The sequence below is a fragment of the Penicillium crustosum genome (genome assembly GCF_028827405.1).
Source record: "Penicillium crustosum strain IBT 35664 chromosome Unknown utg000003l_segment0_segment0, whole genome shotgun sequence".
NCBI classification, from domain to species: domain Eukaryota; kingdom Fungi; phylum Ascomycota; class Eurotiomycetes; order Eurotiales; family Aspergillaceae; genus Penicillium; species Penicillium crustosum.
This window is the reverse complement of record NW_026623124.1, coordinates 3,586,764-3,607,226: the sequence shown is the minus strand read 5'-3', so window position 1 is coordinate 3,607,226 and position 20,463 is coordinate 3,586,764. Positions and strand designations below refer to the sequence as shown.

The 20,463-nt window shown below is 46.4% G+C and overlaps 6 protein-coding genes across 6 annotated transcripts; 3 read left to right on the top strand and 3 right to left on the bottom strand.

The window, feature by feature from the left end:
* Nucleotides 1-368: 368 nt before the first annotated feature.
* Nucleotides 369-3,737, top strand: N7487_008442 (uncharacterized protein; the record flags this gene model as incomplete). The annotated part of the gene is made up of 4 exons (XM_056876172.1): nucleotides 369-487; nucleotides 539-759; nucleotides 818-946; nucleotides 1,009-3,737. 4 exons carry the CDS (start codon nucleotides 369-371, stop codon nucleotides 3,735-3,737), a joined length of 3,198 nt encoding a protein of 1,065 aa, XP_056728360.1.
* A 716-nt stretch (nucleotides 3,738-4,453) lies between these two features.
* tif35 (translation initiation factor eIF3 core subunit g) lies at nucleotides 4,454-5,548 on the top strand (the record flags this gene model as incomplete). The annotated part of the gene is made up of 4 exons (XM_056876171.1): nucleotides 4,454-4,470; nucleotides 4,534-5,155; nucleotides 5,251-5,422; nucleotides 5,496-5,548. The coding sequence occupies 4 exons, from the start codon at nucleotides 4,454-4,456 to the stop codon at nucleotides 5,546-5,548; spliced, it is 864 nt and encodes a 287-aa protein (XP_056728359.1).
* Nucleotides 5,549-6,331: 783 nt separating this feature from the next.
* N7487_008440 (uncharacterized protein) lies at nucleotides 6,332-7,043 on the bottom strand (the record flags this gene model as incomplete). The annotated part of the gene is made up of 2 exons (XM_056876170.1): nucleotides 6,332-6,407; nucleotides 6,658-7,043. Coding segments are annotated over 2 exons (462 nt in total), but the record flags the coding sequence as incomplete, so codon positions are not given.
* A 1,227-nt stretch (nucleotides 7,044-8,270) lies between these two features.
* N7487_008439 (uncharacterized protein) lies at nucleotides 8,271-8,713 on the bottom strand (the record flags this gene model as incomplete). Its single annotated transcript, XM_056876169.1, has 2 exons — nucleotides 8,271-8,463; nucleotides 8,550-8,713. Coding segments are annotated over 2 exons (357 nt in total), but the record flags the coding sequence as incomplete, so codon positions are not given.
* Nucleotides 8,714-12,491: 3,778 nt separating this feature from the next.
* Nucleotides 12,492-14,794, top strand: N7487_008438 (uncharacterized protein; the record flags this gene model as incomplete). Its single annotated transcript, XM_056876168.1, has 5 exons — nucleotides 12,492-12,691; nucleotides 13,085-13,134; nucleotides 13,210-13,306; nucleotides 13,370-13,497; nucleotides 13,566-14,794. 5 exons carry the CDS (start codon nucleotides 12,492-12,494, stop codon nucleotides 14,792-14,794), a joined length of 1,704 nt encoding a protein of 567 aa, XP_056728356.1.
* A 5,016-nt stretch (nucleotides 14,795-19,810) lies between these two features.
* On the bottom strand, nucleotides 19,811-20,139 carry N7487_008437 (uncharacterized protein; the record flags this gene model as incomplete). Its single annotated transcript, XM_056876167.1, has 2 exons — nucleotides 19,811-20,027; nucleotides 20,126-20,139. The coding sequence occupies 2 exons, from the start codon at nucleotides 20,137-20,139 to the stop codon at nucleotides 19,811-19,813; spliced, it is 231 nt and encodes a 76-aa protein (XP_056728355.1).
* Nucleotides 20,140-20,463: the final 324 nt, after the last annotated feature.

Sequence of the window (20,463 nt, the reverse complement as noted above, 5' to 3'; positions counted from 1 at the left end):
CAAGCAGTCGAGGTCGGGAAAGTTGGGTTCTCGAAAGTTGGGTTCTCGACTTCCAGAGCTGCATTCTCTTTCCATACACCAACCCTGACCGCAGCGATGAATTCAACAAATCACAACTCAGAATGCGTCATAGGGTACCTATATGGCTATGCATCTCACCCAGGTAGGCTTAGTCGCAGCGAATTCTGCGAACTGACCAATGACACTGTAGATTTCGGACCCATTTTTCAATGTTGGATATTGTAGTCTGTGAGATTGAAGCTACTTTGGGGCTGACTAGGTGGTCCGTGATTTATCACGGAATCACTTAAAAGGATCGTCCGCCACACTCCTCACCATAGCCTACTCCACTATCAATTCTCATAGCCATGGCGGGATCGGATTTTGAACCCTTTAAGCTCGAAATCGAGCGTCTGTACATCCATGAGAACAAAACCTTGCCCCATGTGATGGATTACATGGCGTCTAAATACTCTCTGATCAAGTCGTAAGTGTTGCAATACCACTAAGCCACTCCACTCAACTCACAGCTAGAAAGCCCAGGTCAGTACAACCGCCAACTCAAGAAATGGGGCTTTGTCAAGGGTCGCATCACAGCAGATGAGTGGAATTGGATGGCAAATAAGCAGAACAAAAGAAAATCCAACGACAAGAAGGAAAGCGAATTCTACGTTGGTGGAAACCAGGTTCGCGTACCAAAGCTCAAGAAGGCAAAATATAGAGATGCCTATGTTTCAAGCATAGCCAGGTACTCTACAGGTAAGCTGAACATTTGATTCCATTCGGACCAGAGATTAATATACTGATCGATGTCTAGCTCCTTCCCCAAAAACCCCAGAAGGGTTTTTTGTTTGCACCCCAACATCGCCAGGGATGGATCTCACCTGGAATGGGCCACTCCCATGGCTGCGCTTCATCTCATTTGTGCGTCTGAAAGAGAGTAGAGGTATGGCGTTTCTGGATTTTCACATTCAGACACAATGCGGCCGAGGCTCACCATATATTCAGAATCACCATCTCCATCCTCGTCCCTGCCCATCGGTTCCCCTCATCGTTCCGATACGCTTACTCGCATCGTCAACCACGAACTGATGAGTCGCCTAAGCACAATCATACCATGGAGTAAACTCGGCCATCCCATGGATATACACAGTAGCTCTCAAACATCGGCGGCTTTGAGCATACTCATGCCAGAGGAGTTTCGGGGCCAGCACAATGCTTTGGCCACGGACTTGAACGGCGCTACAAACAAGGGGAGAGAGCGCAGGGCCTTGGAGCTTTTTCTTCTTTCGAACAACATCGCTTCACAAGATCCACATAAAGCAACCAAGGATAATATGAGATCGGATGACGAGCGTATGATGCAAATGTTGGGCGATTATGGCTGGAAGGACTTGGCACATGTCCAGACCCTTTTATCAACTAGCGAGCCAACTGCTGAAGCTATTGCAGAAAAGGTGTTTGCAATTTCACTAAGACTACAACATGTGGACGCGGTGAAGATGATGCTCGAAGTCCACAGGGATCTAAACACTCCATTGATCGAGTCAGCACCCCACGGTGTCTTGACACCCCTTCAATTTACTACGAAAAGCCATCATGAACGGAGTGAGGAACTTGTCAATCTTCTTATATCTTACGGGGCCGATGTGAATCATGCGGGTACTGAGTACCCACCTTTGTTTTATGCCATCAGGAAACGCGACAACAGAATCATCCGCGCTCTTATGCTTCACGGTGCGATTGTAACGCCATCTTGCCTCTCTATTGCCACACATCTGCAGGATATCGAAGTCTTTGCAGAGATCGTCAATTCCAGTCCGAGCGTGAACGTGAACGCAATAACAGGATGGCAGAGTGCTCTTGCCGAGGCTGTCAAACGTCGCAATGTCCCGATAATTGAAATTTTAATCGCCAAAGGTGCCAATATGGATAATATGGTCAGTATCAACTTCGATGGTGACATCGCGACGACCACAATCTTGGGCCTTGGCGCCATGTCACAATCTATGGATGTTGTGCGTACCCTGCTGCGGGCCTGTTATGACATAAACCCTAACTTCGTTCGCATGCCCTATATCTCACCCATTGTAATAGCAGTGAGAGAGGGAAGTGTTGAGATCACTCAGGCTTTACTCCAAGCTGGGGTTGATATCAAACTAGCCGATAAGCAAGGGAAAATGACACTACTTGAGCGCGCCGCCAAAGACTGTTCCACAGCCTCCTTGGTCCCCCTGTGCAAAGTCTTGATTGCATATGGGGCCCAAGTTGACAGACCACTTTCAGCCCAGAAATACGAGACCTCAGCTCTTCTCATTGTGCTCGCTCGAAAGTCAGCATCACCCGAAGTTGTTCAACTCTTGATCAACGCAGGTGCACGTGTCAATGATGAATACACTAAGCCCCCTTACACTGCACTTGGAGCTGCCGTTGAACAGGGAAATGAAGTGATGATAAATCGTCTTTTCGCTACCGGGGCTACATTTGTGGGAACCAAACTAGAAGCAATTGGCAGATTACGTACCGCCATATACTTGCAGGAGAATGGAGTTCTCGAAGGCATTTTAAGGGTATCAGGCCCCGGCATCCTTGCTGCTGCTTTATTGGCGAAGACGACCGATCTAGCTCAGTACTTGCTTGAACACAACGCTGATCATGAAGAGCGGATCGAAAACAAAGCCTATTTCCCCTACCAACAGACTCCATTGGAAGCAGCAACCCAAGCCCAGGATTTTACTTTTGTAAAAAGGCTTTTAGAACGCGGTGCAAGGGTTACAGACAGTGTTCTGGGAGATGCTATAAGCAAAGATCCTGTGATTTTGAAATACCTACTGGCCAGGTTCCGTGGAAGTGCCCCAACCGCAGTAGGGGCCGCAGTCTCTTGCCGTGCATCCCTGCAACTTCTTCAACTGCTTCAAGGGACAGGATTGGACCCCACTGGAGTACCAAACCTCTTCCAGGAGTACTGGGATTTGGACAATTTTAAACTTCCACTACCAGAGTCGGTACTCGAAATAGCGGTGGTCTTAGGAACCAGGGAGACGCTTCAATTCCTGCTCCAATGGGCACCCTGGAGTCCAAGGCTAACCGGTCGCGCCTTGACAATAGCAATATTCTTAGATCTAGCGGATCTCGCCGAGGATATACTGTCTTTCCATCCTGATCTGACTCAGGAGATCACTATCAAATACCCCGAAGGTGAAGGAGAGCGACAAACATACCGTCCCCTTGAGGCCGCAGTCAACAACCAAATGATTCCGGTCGCGCGTGAATTGATGAAAAAAGTTGATGTCAACTATCTTGGTCGTGGGGCCCGCCGTCGAACAGCATTGCAATATGCCGTTGAAAAGGGAAATATGGAGCTTATCAACCTATTAATTTCAACGCACAAAGCTAGAATTGATGGTCCTCCTGCCACAGACGGCGGTGCTACTGCATTGCAGATTGCATGTCTGAAGGGGTACATTGGTATTACAAGGAGACTACTTGACCTAGGAGCAGATATCAATGAAGCCCCCGCAAAGTTCAACGGGCGTACCGCCTTACAGGGAGCGGCAGAACACGGTCGAATCGACACGCTACAAATGCTGCTCAACGAAGGAGCATTGATTGTCGGTGAAGGCGAACCGCAGTATCGCAGGGCTGTCGAGCTTGCGGAACGTAATGGACACCAAGCTGCTGCGAGGCTGCTAAGGTCTTGGAGGGACTCTGTTTGTTTGAGTTCCTCAACGATTTGACAAAGATGTTGTTTGAATGTCGAACAATGCGGCCCAAATTTGCGCTGCTAGTGCCTGAATTCACTCGTCTTCAAGATTTTTATAGCCTTGTATTTATGTTAGAGTTGGGTAAATTTCGAAGCAGATGGGGCGCTATTTTTCAAGACTGCATGGAGAAATAGAAGACATTTCACTGTGACGAGACAGTGTGAATCAAGTAGTGGCATATCATATTAGGTAGGGTGAGAAGTAAAGAGTCCGAAGTGTGTAGAGGCAGAATGGAATGTTGCCTGAGACTGGCAATTTAAACCGCCTCATTCATATTAGAGTCGGTTTGCTTAAAGAAATGGAAGACCGTGTTATTTCCCAGTCTAGCTGAGATCAGAGCAAATAACTACTTTATCCACTGTAGGTAAATCACTCTGGTTTGAAGGCAAGAGTCCTCAGTGGAATATGTCTGAAAATGGCACCCGTGAAGATATTCGATATTTGGGAACACGGTTATGCTTATCGCCGAGAAAACAGTGTGAGTAAAGGGAATATTTACTCCATTAGGATATAGAAACGAGGTTGTTGAGAAGCTTGGAACCACCTTCAGATGGGGTTATACACACCGCGCCACGTGATTTCCGCCACCAGCCACAGCTGCGCCACGGCAAATTATTAAATCCACAACGGATTCGCCTTTGAAAGAAATCGTGAAATTCAGCAGCCGTAATAACACCATCACTTACAACATGTCTCCAACCGGGAAGTGAGTATACATAGTTCCAGTCCTACCAAAAATTCTGACCTAACAAATCTCTCTATTTTTCAGCCGCGCCGACTGGGCTGACGACGAAGATTTCGATGACCCCTCCGTGCTCCCGCCGCAAGAAGTGATCGCGAACAAGGACGGCACCAAGACCGTCATCTCCTACCGCTACAACGATGACAACAAGAAAGTGAAGGTCACCCGCCGAATTAAGACCACTATTGTCCGCGAACACGTCAACCCCCAGGTCGCCGAACGCCGCAAATGGGAAAAGTTCGGTCTTGAGAAGGGCCACGCCGCCGGTCCCTCGTTCGACACCACCTCCGTCGGCGAAAACATCATCTTCCGTCCCAGCGTCAACTGGAAGGCCAACGCTAAGGAGGCTGAGAAGGAGGGTGGCGAGAAGGGCAGCATGAAGGACCAGTTGAAGGACAAGAAGGTCAAGTGTCGTATTTGCAGTGGAGAGCATTTCACCGCTCGCTGTCCCTTCAAGGACACTATGGCCCCCGTCGAGGAGGGCACTGCTGCTGCCGGTGGCGCCGAGGCAGAGGACGATGCGGGTGGTCTTGGTGCTGGAAAGTCCAGCTACGTTCCTCCTCACATGCGGAAGGGCGGTGCTGGTGGCGGCGAGAAGATGGGTGGTCGTTTCGAGAAGGACGATTTGGCGACTCTCAGAGTTACAAACGTATGTTTTACCATTATTCTGCTTTTTACGAGCTCTACGAGCGTCAGGCTTGTTTATCTTGGTTCGGTGCTGACTTTTCTTTTTTTCACAAACAGGTCAGCGAGTTGGCAGAGGAGAACGAGTTGCGGGATCTCTTCGAACGTTTCGGTCGTGTCACCAGAGTCTTCCTTGCACGGGATCGGGAAACCCAGAGAGCCAAGGGCTTTGCTTTCATCAGCTATGCGGATCGTGGCGACGCAGCACTTGCTTGCGAGAAGGTGGATGGCTGTATGTCTCCCATATTCCGTTCCGTGGTTTTGTTTCTACAAGTTCCTCGAGTGCTAACCTGTTTTTCTGCTAGTCGGTTACCGCCACCTTATTCTCCGCGTCGAGTTCGCCAAGCGCACTACTTAAACTTCTTTCTCGGTTCTCTCTTACGACTTTTTGAATGGAACGTTTCCTTCTTCTCAGGCGGGCCTATCTTTGGGCCGAAGCTCTTTTCCTTGTACTGTAGGACCTGGTTGATAATGATGATTCCCAAAAAGACATCCAGGATGTCAGTTACTTGCATTCGTCAGTCTATACAAAAGCAATGGGTTAGAGAAATTTTGAACTTCATACATGGTTTTCTGGATAGTTTCACGGGTTGTACCCTTATCCACGGTAGCTGTTCTTGGTTGCGTTTCTGATAATTATTCCCAAGGTTCTTCTTGAAGCAACTGTTCTATAATTGCTTCACGGCTACCATGGAACATTTCAAGCACCCATGGGAAACCAACCCCGTGTTCGTATGAAGGGACGACGTCCTAGAAGCAGCAAGCTTTCATTTGTTAACCAGCATGGAAATGAAGATCATCGTTGGATTGGAAGTGTGTTTCAGCGTCCACTAGAGATGTTAGTACGCAATTTCCCTAGTAAAGAGCTCAAATTGACTCAAGCTGCTGAGACCAATGGCTGATAACAGTGGATGCTAACCCAGGCATCCAAGCCAGTCGACTCCTTGCAAGCTTTCTCTCGCTGCCGACTCTAGCCTTGGCAAATTTCCACATCTTTCCACCCTCCTCGCCAGCACAAATCTAATGCCCAGGTACCAGACTCGGCTAACAACAATCCCGCACACCGTTAACGGCGAAACTATCATCTAGAAGATAAATGTCGCGGGCCTCGACTGTTCGATTGTTCAAAGTCTCCAGGGATTCATTGAGACATCAAATTTTCTGCATCTTCGCATGACAGTGGAGATGACATCGGAAGGAAATGCAGCTCAAACAACCTGGACTTTTTTCCTATTATGCCCTAGCTTCATACTACTGCGTACTAGCTACGTCCCCGGGTGCCAGATCCCAGGGTCAATCACCAAAGTACCAATGTACAGATCGCTATTAGATCTCAGCAAGTCAAACCCAGACCCAGCCTCGTCGGCAGAAGTGTTGTTGAAATTTCCCGGTAACGGGATTGGGTTGCATAACGTAGCATCGGTGTTTCTTTTAGGAAAGAGACTTGAATCGGCGGGAAAAGCTTACCTACGGGTCCGGCTTTTCGCCGAATGCTCCCCTACTCGAAACAAGACACGGGCTACGTAGACAGTGACTGAGAGGGCCGAAATGTTCCCTGTAGGATTGGCCCTAGCTCCCTCAGAAACTCTCCCCAGCCCATCGTGTTTTAGCATTCCACTCCGCCCATGGCAGCATCCAGTATGACACCCAAAACACATGTGAAGGGGGCGTTCGTGACGTTCCGAAGTCTTAGTGATATTGCAGGGAATGTCGGCGCCAAACAAAGTAATCCACTTGTCATTGGCTCGAGGAGTTCGACCAGAAGGGCAGCTCTTCACTGAGAGCGTTTCGGCCGGTGAGCAAGTTTTTTCTTGGCTGTTCCTCCGTGCTACATCGATGCAGCTTAGGGCTGGCTAGGCTACTTCCAGGATGGTTGTCAAGGGCTGGTAAGAATTGCCACGGGGAGGCAAAAAAACGGCCGGATGAGTTGTTGGATGATGAGTGGAGTCTTCAACTGGTCTGCGTCCAACGCCATCCAAAGCATATTTTCTAGCCTGACAAGCTTCATATCCAGAATTTTGGAGGGCAGCGAGCCAATAACATATCCTTCTTTCTACTGCAATCCTTGTTTGGTCGGTGCCTTGTCTTTCCATCCATGCCGACAGGGTCGGATACTTCAGACATTGATGGATCTTTTTGCCCGGGAGCTTCCTGGTCGTGATACGATCTGTGCTGTCGGGCTGTAGATCCAGGGTGATCAAAGTTTGGGATCATAGGGTGGGGAAACTGCCAATGATCATCCCAGTCTCGGGGTAAACTCTTGCCTTCGCTGACAAGTCGAGGGCGAAAGGATCCTCCCAATTTCCCACAGTAAGGCACCTAGCTCATTGTAGTAGGCCACCAGTACTTAGCTCTACTTCCACTGAAAGTAACCATCAATCTCGGAAGAAGTGATACACGGGTAACCCATCACAGAACCTTGTGTCCAGACGACCCAATACCAGGAATTGTGGAGCCATAAAGGCCTGAACAGTTTAATCTCCATGGTCAAAAGGACAGAGCCAAAATTCGGTTCAAAATTGTACCATTGCCGTTGAATGGATGTGCCATCTCGATGTGGCATGAGTCTTGAGATGGTACAGAATATTGTTACAAGTAGAATTAGGTAAATCAATTCTTTGCCCGGTCAAGGCCGGTTGGATGTCTCGGGATGGAAGGGAAGCCCTGGAGGCCTCGGCCGTTGGAAAAGTAAAACTTTAATCTGCCTCAGTCAAAGGCAGCAAAAAAAAGCTATTGTCTAAGGATATGAGGATATGAGGAGGTGCCGACTCTTTCCTTACTTGGTAGTCATCGTCCAGGAATATCGCCCCCGACATGCGTGTAATTGAAACTCTAGACCCAATCGACCAGGATTAGTGCATTGAACATGGCATATGGGTCCATCGGGCGTGTCGCATCCTCAGATCCTGGAGCAACGAGCATATGGGGGCTGAGGCAGCAAGACAAGGGGGATAAACAGTCTAGAATGACACTCTAAATCTGTACCTAGGTTAGATGGTTAGATTCTCAGCCAATGGATATTTTTTGTTTCCTTTTTGGCTGTTGGCTTTTGAATTTTCTGTAGTAAAAATCGTAAATACTTCAATAAACACGGTTAGGTCAGCAATCCCGACTCCGGGATGTGTATAGCTCAACCTCTGCCGTTGCCTTTGCCTAGTAGGCCGAGCTGTAGCTTTTTCGCCCCCCTCCTCCCAAAACCTGGTCCAAAGATCGAACACCCGAATGTAACCAGCAATGAAAGGCATGGCATTGGCCACGGGCTTTATTATTGGCCTGCAGCAAAAAATTGTTGCACGAGGGAATATAAATTATTTTTTTTTTTTTTGGAAGATTCCATCCAACCCATGGAGAAAACAGACTCGGTAGATGGCACGTGCCCGAAACAGAAACAAGGGTCAAAGGCCCTAGACCCTAGAGCAGATTGGGCTGAGACAGTTGCAACGTCAAACTTTTCAGAGTTTTCCGGTGTCAAGGATTCTGGGGCTAATCCATGTCGATGAAATCCATAGATGGGTTCATGCATTTCTCTGAAAGTCAATTTATTATTGGCATTGGGTTCGAGGTACCTGCAGCCCTGGATGTACCCACGTATCGGACAATTTCTGAGCCTTCGTTTCTCTTCTGTATCTCATCTTCTCGGTAGTGCTGAGATCCCTGCCTGGACAAGTTGGATTGATAGATCGAAAAGTGACATGTGGATAGTTCACGGGTAAGTGGGCTGATGGATCTGATAGTGTCGTTCGAGTTGCATTATTAGTTGCATGGTAAAATGACAAAATGATTTGAGATGATTTTGATTTCAATTAGAGTTGGTCTAAGATTCCAATATTCCAAGGTTTCCAAAAAAAAAAAAAATGAAGGTCTATATAAATTTAGCGTGAATATTTGAAGATATATGTACTCCATACTCTACTCCACCTATAGCCCTATTAGTACTTAAGTAGGCTCCGAAATTACCAGTGTACTTTACCATTTGTATATTATACATAGTCTATCCACCAATTCATTGTACCCAGTTGATGTACCTGGTACATGCCCCTAATACTTGTAAATTCCTTGTATCCAGTTCACCGCCCCCCTGCACGTGTCAACCCCCCATGACCGTCATCCGGGAAGGGGCTGATCCCCCGAGAGTCAAAAAGAAAGGTCATCGCCAACTAGACACGCTTGTCACCCTCCTTTAATTTTTGACTTTGTGATTCGATGTTATCATTGATCAGTATTTTCTGACCTTGATACAGTTAATCGATTCTGCACCTAGTACCGATTTTGGTACGAGCACGGTCGTTGTGTGTGGTCCTGTGGGGGTAAATAGCTGCACAACATACCCGCCATAACCATTTGAGGAAAACGGAATCTACGGCTTATCCAGCCAATCATTGGCTGGCGGGTGCTTTTGACTGCATCTTGCCATTTACCCAGCCTCCTGCGGGATGGTCGATCTTGCTAGCCACTAATGCGGTTCTGTCGACACGATCAGTATCCACTGAAGGCCAATCCACTGAAGACCAGGATCTTTTTGAATCCATGGCCTCCCCTTGATATTTTCTTGGGACGGAACGGTGGGACTAGTGCCGCTACGGTTCTGGAAAAGGCTCCCGGGTACGGACCGCAATCATTGTCTACCCCGCTAGGCTGCCTTAGCCTCTCTTAGTGGTGGAGACCCTCCATCTGCAGTTAGGGCACCATTACGGTTTGACGCCAGAAGAAAGGTCGGGCTTACCAAGGCTCTGTTGGTTCTCTTCCAGAGTGGGGTGGATCTAGTTGGGTGCATCATCTCGAACATGCTATTTTTATTGCTCTACCGGGTCGGGTCGGTTCTGTCGGTGTGAACACCGCCAACATGGACAATGCAACGTGCTGAATGAAACTCGTCGATCGCATGATCCTCCACTTTCTTCATGCAAGAACTGCTGCTCGTGCCTCGAGCCTCTTACGGCTTAAAGGATCAAACTGGAAAATGAATCTGGGAAATACTCTAATAGACCAAAACATTATGGAACTCAGTGAAGATTGTCTACCCGATTTGGTCATTTCTCATATTTAATTCACCCTTTTTGTCATTGGTTTGTGGTCCCCCCCCCACAGTCTGATACATCAACCACATCTATCATGGGTCTGCATAGGTACATATACTGGGGGTCGATCATCACCTCTATCCTTTCTAGTTTCATCTTATTTCGCTCTCCTGCAGCGACCCGTCTATCGGGTATTCGCACTTGGACATCTGATCCCATCGGGAATTATCTGTAATGGAAAACACATAAAACGTGTACGTACCGTGCCCTTACCCATCACGGTCCGTGCAGCCGGCATCGGGTCCTTCTAGCACGCAACATGGGGTGTTCTGACCAATGCCGTCCTCCTTGAACAATCAAACTATATGGGGCCAGTGGTGATTTGATGCTACTCTTTTTTACTATGGAGATACACTAGACTATTTGCGCTTGGCCCGGACAACCAAAATTCCAAATTCGGAACTTTCAAATACAAATCATCGAGAATAAGAAAAAGAAAATAAGTAAAATTTACTTTTTTTCTCCCCCCCTCCCCCCTCTCCCTCAAGGAGACTGCGGAATATATCTACATAGGTATACCCAGAAAATGAAAAGGATAATCCGGATCTCTTTCGCTGATTATGGTTGGACCCCTATGCAAACCCACTGCCACCCATTGGAGCCTTACCGAATACAACGTATTTCACTGTCCCTGGCAGATCCCAACTCGTGGTTCTGATCGCCTATCGGCTAGACCATCACTAGTGAGCCCCCTCCCCGTGGGAGTCTTACTAGGGTAGACTAATGATCCTTCAGGGAGTAACAATCCCGAGAACGGCTTTAAACAATAATATAGACCGGAATCTTTTATTCTGTAGAAGGTCTCAATTGCAACCTTTCTTTTTCTTCTTTATTTTCGAGGACCATAAAGATTCAATTATATACGTATACTACGTATACTACGTACCACATCTGTTCTTAACACCTCACACATATCCTCTATTTATCAGGTAAGCCACCGATCTACTTCCTGCAACCTGTCAAGAGAAATGATTCCCTTAAGATCTACTATGCTTTGACCATGCTTCTTTCTTAAATACCAAGCTAGGGTTGCAGAATTGGAAGCATTCTTCTTTCTGCAATACCTGCAAGATACTTATGGGACAAGAGCTTTTTATTTGCTCACCTTCTACGACTGTCACACCAGATTACATCAGTTGTCTTTTTCTTTCCCCTTCTGGAGATTCTCCTTTTTTTAATTTTTTTTGATTTTTTGATTTCTTTTGTTTTTGTAATTTTTGTTTTTTATTTATTTTTTTATTTTGTCCCTCCATTAACTGTGATTGCTGCGGTTTCTATGATTGTGATTATTGTTATTTCTGGTTATTTTTGGGGCTTTTTTGATTGATTTTTGGCTAATTCTTTTCTCCCCCAGTCTTCTTTCTTCATACCCCCCCCCATCATCTTAGATCGTGGGTTTGCAAAGAGCATAGATTCTAGCCCGATCTATTCCAAAACTCTTCCCTTGTACTTTTGTACCGATGACTTCAGTTGATGCGAGATTTCCCAATTAGGAAGTCATGTCTATAAATCGGTGACGCACTCCTGCTCGGACATTCATCTACTTCTTCTGGTCAACGCCTGTCCAAAAGGGCACCGTTTTACGCACCGTTTTACTGAGAATACTACATATGTATTACTCTTCACACTCATCTTTATAACCCTGGGGACCTTACCTATCTTCATTTATACTTCTTCACTCTTTATCACCCACTTGTCTACTCCCCTTCACTCCAAAGCTTCATCACTTGCCTCTTCAAACTACTTGCTGTGAGAATTGTGTTTTGGTTTATATCCAAGACTAAGAGTTGTATTGATTCTTTTTCCTGTGATCTTGATAGACTCAAAGGCACACGCCATTTTGGGTGATTTCGGACACCAAAGGTATCAATCGAGTACTGTGAGGGAATTTGACTATGCAGAGAGTTCGTTTTGATCTTACCTAACCTTTGCTGCTATTCTAGACACCAAACTCTTGCCACCCAAGACCCCAAGGCCCAGACAGCTTTGGCGTCTCTCCCAGTGTTACATCGAACATCCAAAAAAACTTAAGGGTCCTCGAGGCACCTGGAATCAGCACGCTCAGGATGAATCCCTGTAAGCTTCTCTCTTTTCCATTCCCTGTTTATTCCGTCATGCGGTTGATTCAACATTGTTTTCTTCTCTTCACCTTTTTCCTTTTTTCTTCTTTTTTTTCCCTCAGTTTCTTTTTTTTGGCCAATATATCTTCCCTGTCTCTAACCTATGAATTCCCCAGCACTTCTCTCGGAGGTATTCTCATTGAACGATCCTGTTACTTCGGAGGGTGACTATATGAACTCCCATGTGACAGGGTTTGGAACGGATGAAGACGACAACAGCCAGCGAGTCGGAGGTCTCGTCTCTATGCCTGATACCAACGGCGTGAGGTACCACGCACAGCAGCCTGTGATGCAGGATTTACAGTAAGTTATTTTTTTTTCCTATTCCTTTCAATCTTTCAATCCGGACTTGCCCTTGCGCTCCACTCGGTCAGCCTCTCGACCCCCTTGTCGCTGCGCTTCCTCCGGGTCCGGGCAGCTTGAACTTCAGGCCAGCCTGTTTCTGTACCTTCCATACCAATCTGCTGCCTGCATGTCTTTCTTCCGATGTTTTGTCCTTTTTATCTGAGCTCGTGCCGTTGAGGTCCTTGTCTCTTTTCGCCCCCGTTTCGATTGTCTCTTTTTTTTTTACGCATCATGGTTTCCGTGCTGCGCCCGGACTCATATGATATCTTCTGGACTGTTTTAATTCCAGGCGATCGCACGTGGATTTCCCATGAGCTTTGAGGGCTTTGACTGAGCCATTCCTTACTTTAGATATTCGGGTTCGAGTGCTCTTGCAATGACTCCACCAGACTCTTGTCCCGGTAAGCCCCCTCTTTCTTATACTTCGAACTCTCCAAAGAACTTCCTTTGACTGATGAAATTGCGGTGTTGTAAAGACTCGTTTTCGCCCACATCTGGTCCCCTCTTCCCTCATATATCTCGGCTTCAGCATCCCTTTGATAGAATGGCAGACTACCAGCGGGTGCCAGCGCTGTAAGCTTTCGTTCTACTATAAAGTTGGATGAGGTTCATGAGTACTGATCCTTGCTCATCTAGTCAACCACCGACTGGCATGCCATCTGGGATGCAAAGTTCAGGGCATGCCTTGAACTCCATTCCAGCGCTCATGGGACGCAATAATTCCTACGGTTCATACGCTTTGCAGCGCGGAATCGGAAATATCGGTATGCCCTTGGGGGGATGAACGATCTCTCCCGTAGCCATGGGTATCCTGGTACTCCTCGCGCTTTAGATAGCGGGATGGATCGATCTCAGAATAATATGTATCAGCAACCGATAGTGGAGTCCTCACAACGTTCACAGCCCCAGGTTGAGGCTCCGCCTTTTGACGAGACGACCATTCTTCATACAGTTGTTGCAGAGTTTGGCGGCCAATATCAGACAGTGAAACCAGATGTCCAAGCAAAAATGGGTCGAGGACCCTTTCCAGCTGAGGGAAAGTGGACTTGCTATCGCCGCAATTACTTTGCAGTGACCTGCGGCTTTGGACTTCATCCTTGGCCTCCCACTGCCCCTCTATACATCCGCTATCCCGACCAGACCCTTGAACCAATCCGTGGATTTTCAATGGCGATTTCAGCTATCGTGAACGGTCAATATGGAGAAACCCGAGAACTTGTTCAACACACCCCAAAGCGAGACAAGCAATCCGAACGCAAACCAGGTCGTGTCGTTCTTCAGCCTGCGCCACCACCTTCATTCACAGCAAACTCGTCAGTTAATGGAAGTCTTTCTGGATTCCCCCTTGGCTCACAACCTATGGATTACAACCCTTCCTTCGCCGGGACACCTCAGCCGTGTCAGCCCCCAACCTCCCACGTATTCGAACGCATCCAATTCCAAAAAGCCACCGCCAACAACGGCAAGCGCCGCGCCCAGCAACAATATTACAATCTGGTCGTTGAACTGTACGCTGAGGTTGCTAGTTCGGTTCCCGGTGAAACCGAGTGGATACAGATCGCCCGGCGCCACTCCCACCCCCTGGTCGTCCGCGGGCGTTCACCCGGTCATTACAAGGACGGACGCCGTGGCAGTACTGGCAGTATGGGCCCAGATGGGGCTGGGGGAGACAACACCTGCGGTCTCCTTCCTCATGGGATGGGCCAAACGGGCCGTCCACACATGCTCATGTACGACGCGTCTCATCGAAGTGGTCTTTCTTACAGCAGATCTGATCATCGCAAAATGAATGTCGCAGATCATTCCCCACTCAGCGATAGTCCTATCATCTCCTCTTCTTCTTCTTCTGGGTTCGAGTACTCAATGATTGATACCATGGATCCCATGGATACGATCAAGTCCGACATTTACCTCAAATCAGATCCCTATCAGGATAATACCTATACAGGGGTTCCCAGCCACCAACACCGCCAGTCTAGTACTGGTGGATACGACCCTGTTTACTCAACAACTTATAGCCGTTACGATCCTATCCAGAATTCGCATAGTCTATGCACTTAGGCGTGCCTTGGTTCATCTGAATTATGTTTCTTTTTCGTGTTTTATCTTTTATCTTTTATTTATTTTTTTTGTTATGATCAAATGGGAAAGGGGTTTATGCACTGGTGCAGGACGGCGTGGGGGGATCATGAGGCCATTTCTATTCGTTGTTTTATTTTATCTTTTTTTTCCCTATTTTATTTTATCATCTGATTGCTAGTTGGAACTTTATGGCCTTGATTTATTTCATTGTGATCTATTATTTTATCCCTTTTGATTCGTTTCGAATATTTACTTGAGATATTGTCTCTCATTTCTTTGAAAAAGAAGCATACAGAATGCTATTAAAGACTGTCTTCACAAGAAAATTACGGGATCTCCTATCGAATAGAACCGATTTAATTAAGATCTGGACTTGAGATCATAGTATCTTGATAATCATAGCTGAATTGACATTATTTTCTACATGTAAGCATTGATAAAAAGCCCATACATATCAGTAAGGAAGCCAAATATAGTATGACAACACCATCAAAAAGCAAATATTCCAGAAACTAAACATCAAAACCAAATGCAGACGGAGTATCCAGTCCAACATTCAAAACTCCCCGATTTGCTCTGTTCGGTAGCCAGGAACCGTTATTTGCTGCGGTCCTGGTCCTAGTCCTCATCTATTGCAGGGCTCCCAGTCCCATTTGCAATGGATATGGACTTATGCGGTCTTTGCCTTGTTTTATTTTTATTTTTTTACTCTTTTGTTTGACTTATCTTTATTTTCTCTCTCTCAGTTATCCAATTGAAACATGAAGCAAGGACCGGTAATTGCTTCCAGGACTCTCTTTTTCGTGTCTGATGACTACGTGAACGTCCCCGAACTAAGCAGACATGGGTTGCCCGACTGCGGGAATGATTGGGTTGAGTTCATTGAAAATTAAAAGTCTATGCAAGATTAAAGGGCTTAGTGTGGATTACTTGGGTTTATTTTTTATTTTTCATTGTTTTTTTTTTTACTTCATTCCCTCTGTTGCTTTGGTGGGAGGCTCCGCGGTCTCGAAATCAAACGAAGCAAGGTGGGTACTATTTCCGTATTGTGTACTTTATAGTACTACGCGCAGATAGAGAGAGTAGAACGGTAAGATGCAGAATGGATCAAGAGAGTAGAACCAATTAGAGTGAGCAGCAGTCTGTTTGTATGGTTTGGAGGCTATGTTTGGATATTAGGCAGCAGAGATCGCCTTCGAAAACAAAAGTAAGTAATAGATCAGCCTTTAATAATATGAATATATTAAATGTATTAAAGTATTAAATGTAAGAAATCGTTAGATGCAGATCCTGATCGACAACCAGTGCAGGTGATGCTTCGTTACAATGTGCATCGATGTACATGTCAGCTCAGCCCTGTTCTAGCTATGTGGTAAAAAAAAAAAAAGTCGAACAGATATTTCTCAATCTAAGGATTATCAGGTGAAACAAAACAGGCTTCGGTGTGACCATCAATTTGATCCTATGCTTGGTAAAGAGTAAAATAGACGTTTTGTTGAATGCAATCTCCCCAATGAAATCTGCTCATGTGTCAGGTTAAATTATATTTAAATAAGAGATCCTCGTATCATCCAAGCCTCCCTGCACCTCGGCATATTCCGATGTTTTAAACACTCTGATCCCTGTCAATAACATCCCCTGTGATCGGCCGGGGTAGTAGCGTCCACATGCGGTAAGATATTTGGGAGAGATACAGAGTATTTTCAGAGAGACTATAACAGGATTTCATTGTTAGAAGACTCTTTTTTTTGACTTTAATCTGAAACCATTCCAAGTCCGGGTTCCAAGTTTCGTTGGCATATAAATAGTACCATGTTTGCCACCGGAAGGAAATAGTTGTAAATATGTAACCCTTTTGGTATTTTTACTTAATTTTACTGAGGAAAACAGGAGGGGGGAACGCTCAGATACTTGGGGTAAGTTTAATATCATTGGTCGTTTACTCATAGCTGGTTGGATAGGTACTTCTGCACGTCGTACAAGAAAAGTCAGACAAAAGGACAATCCTGGGCCCTTGGGGTTTCTTATTTCTTATTCAATATCTTGAATTGACACTCCGAATCTGGTCCTTGGTCATGCCGGGCATTTTGATATACTGGTATGTCGCCACTCTTTCTTACTTCCTTGGTATTTCCACTTTAAAGTAGATGTACCCTAATCTACACCTACTCTGTTTGCCCTCAAATTAATCATATTAACTTAAAACATATCTACTTCATGACTCAGGTCATTAAAAGCGCAGCAGTGACGTGCTATGGGCTGACCGCTGCACTTGCTGTTGTTACGGTCAAGCAGGTTGCATTGCTGTCCTGCTGCCTCCTGCTCCTACGCAGATGATATACAATCTACTTGGATACCATTATAGAATATGAAACTCTCGCTTTGATTCTTTTTAGGAAATTTTTTCAAGAAATTCCAATATCAAATTATCCTTGCGGCCCCTGCCGCTTCCGCTGCGCCCTTGACAACTCCCTACCTACGCCTCTACCCGTTCCATGGAATGAACATTGACATAATATCTAGAGTAGTGTAGATCAATGTGCGATTGATTACGAAAAGGACATTTTATAGTTTTATAGTGCATATAAGGCCTTTCCTTACCTACATCAGCTGCCAAGCTTCATCTCACCGAGTACTGAGGTCTGTAAAGTCCTTGTTTGGCTTCCGGTGTCACTTTTTACCTTCAATTTCCCTTTCTTGTAATTCTGTAAAGAATAAGCATTGCTGGGGCTGGCTGAGAGTCTCAGATACACATGATATTGATACTCAATGCAGAAATTGCTGGCTAATCAAAGCGTGCCAGCAAACCCCTGGAAGCGCATTTCAAAGCTTAGGCTTACATAGTAAGGAGACTATGTGATATAATAAAGCACAAGCTTGAAGAAATGGACCCAGGGTTGTCCCTACGGCGATAATCAACCCTATCCACCATCAAGCCAAGACGCCCAGAAGAAAATCTGTGTTCTCAAGATTTTATATTTAGCCCAATTATCCCGAGTGCGATATATATTCCTGTTGCCTAAGAGACGTGGGCATTGACATCTGCATGAACACCTCCGCGATCTATTTCTTTGCTACCACACTAACCCTGTCCATGGCATGTCTACTCCAATATCAACCCTCGCCATTGTCTTAGACGCATTACAAGCTAAAGCTAGCTCCTAAATATAGTTGGTTATGTTCTAGTGCACTTAGTTATTCCTTCCAGATCGAGATATGTATCGGCCAACTATGTATCTACCATGGAGCCTTACAATACTATCAGCCATCCAGGGAGGATGGCCTCTATCTCCGTGTTCCACCTCAACGGCCTCCGAGATTTGTCTCACCCGGAATAAAAGCACATGACTGTAGATCTTGTGGGAGGTAATGTTTTAAACCAATAGCGTACTCTCAGGCAGTGAAGAATATGAATTAGATCATCGTATCTATGAATAGAATAGTATGCAAGAGCAATCTATCGAGACTGGCATGACGAAAAGTGCATATGGATCAAATTCCCGATTACCTCAAATGATGAGCGTCGATCTTTGGGATGTACAAGATATCTTTCAAGGTAAAAGGGTCTCTCGTACTACACTTCAAGTGATATCATAAACTAATCTCCGAAAAAATTGCTTTTAGAGCCGCACTGCCATTATATGTCCATTTGAGGTCTTCTTGCTTTAAGAACCTTATGATACAAGGTACTTTGGAAGATTGTTTCACATTACCTTTCATTAAAGACATTTCATCTAGCATCCTATATGTAGTATAGCCAATGCAATATCAGGGACCAATTCAAATATTCGAGATGTCGAGATGACTACAGTAGAAGCTAACCTAGACATCCCATATTCCAGATATCCTTATAATGCGCCCTCATGATCAAAAAGCCCCCAAACAGGACACCCCGACATCTCAAACAAAGAATCACCAACAACCCCCAATCCCAACCAGACCAACTGCCCCTCGCATCACTTTCCCAATCGGACAAAAGAGAGATGTCGGAAATTAAAATTGACCTCTAATTGGACCATCGAGGCAACAACCAACATGTCACGATCCAGACCAGGCTAAGCAACGATCCCCTCTCTCAGCCGCAGCAATTCTTCCGAGCCACATGAATCCCCAACCAATGGCCCAGACAGGAAAGGGAAAAATAAAATAAAAAATAAACGTCCGCACCAGGTGAGGCTAGGCGGGGAAATACCATCGCTGACTGCAGCAGCCCAATCCTTCCCTGCGCTGCGAACAGGGCAGTTGAAGCCGGGGGTCATTGCAGCTGCACGGACTGGCGTGGGCGTGAGCGTGGGAAATGACAAGGTAAAGCATGGATTATCAGGCCATTCCCTGTGGTCTTTCCGATGGGGACGTGCACACGCAAATCAACTTTCGCAGATGTAGAATGGGGGCGCCAGCCACTGGCCATTGACCACTGCTTGTTTGTTTTTTCTCTTGGCGGGACGCGCGAAGACAAGTCAAACAGTGGGAGGGTGGTTCGCTATGACCGCTTTCCAGAGGTACATAGTAAGTGACCTTCCGGCTCCGACAAACCGGGTCCTCTTTTGAATCCCGGAGTCCCGATGCGTTGAAACGATAGATAGACGGGTGCGGGATGTAGGGATGTAGGTAGGCGGTTGAATATTTAGACATCGGGCACGGGCACGGGCACAGGCGCAGGGAATTGCAGCAATGCAGCAATGCATCGCAATCACAATATTGCAATTGAGTTTTCGGGGGAAGGTAGACTCAACAAGATATCCATATCCAAGGAAAGACTTCCTTCCACACCAGTCCGGCAGCCTGCAACAGACTGCCTTCCCTTTTCGCCATTTTCTGACCAGTCGTATTCAACCCCCATGGTTCCGTATAACTGCATCCATGACTCCCGTAGATAATCACAGCCGACCACAAAGCACACCCCATAGCCTCTATCGCCATCACCAGCTCATGGATCGATCACAAGAATTTGGAGCTCCGTTTTCGTGCGTCGTCCGTTGACACCTCAATTGTTCAGTTTGTACGGGTATTCGATGTCTCTCCTTCCTCTCCGCCGATACGTGAGATGCGCACCGCCAACTTCCGATCCAGCGCCTCCTGCTCTTCCTTCGAGGGTTGCATGCCCAAAGCGTTTTCTACCTGGGGCGTAGTCCAGAGTCCGATGCCTGCCCAGGCCATGACGCCGATACCGAACAGGGCCCGGGTTTTGGGCGTGAGGCCGCGGTAGGAGCTGTGAAGCCTATTAGTTTCTTCCCTTCTTTCTTGTCTCAGTGGTCCGAGTGTTGGGGTGCGTGCGGGGGTTGGTCGGTTTAGGGCTGTGTGACGTACCTCCAGAGAGACATTTGGACTGGGAATGAAAGTATTGTAGTCTTGGAGGGAGAAAATAATAGGGCAATGTGTGACTTCAATGTCGGCTTTGCTACTTTGACGGGGAGAGTCACGTGGAGATATCTACACCTTTGGTCACGGGATTATTTTTGGTACCTGAGGCTAGCAAACTCTATATACCGATTTGTACCAGTGCGACGGGTTCGAATGTGTGTATTTTTGTCGGACGCTAAGTCCTGTCAGGTACATAGACATCCCCGGGTACTTGTGGGTTGCTAAGGGGTGGTGTAACTGTGGCTGATCAGTGAGGTACCGAGGTACTTAGGTACTTTGGACAG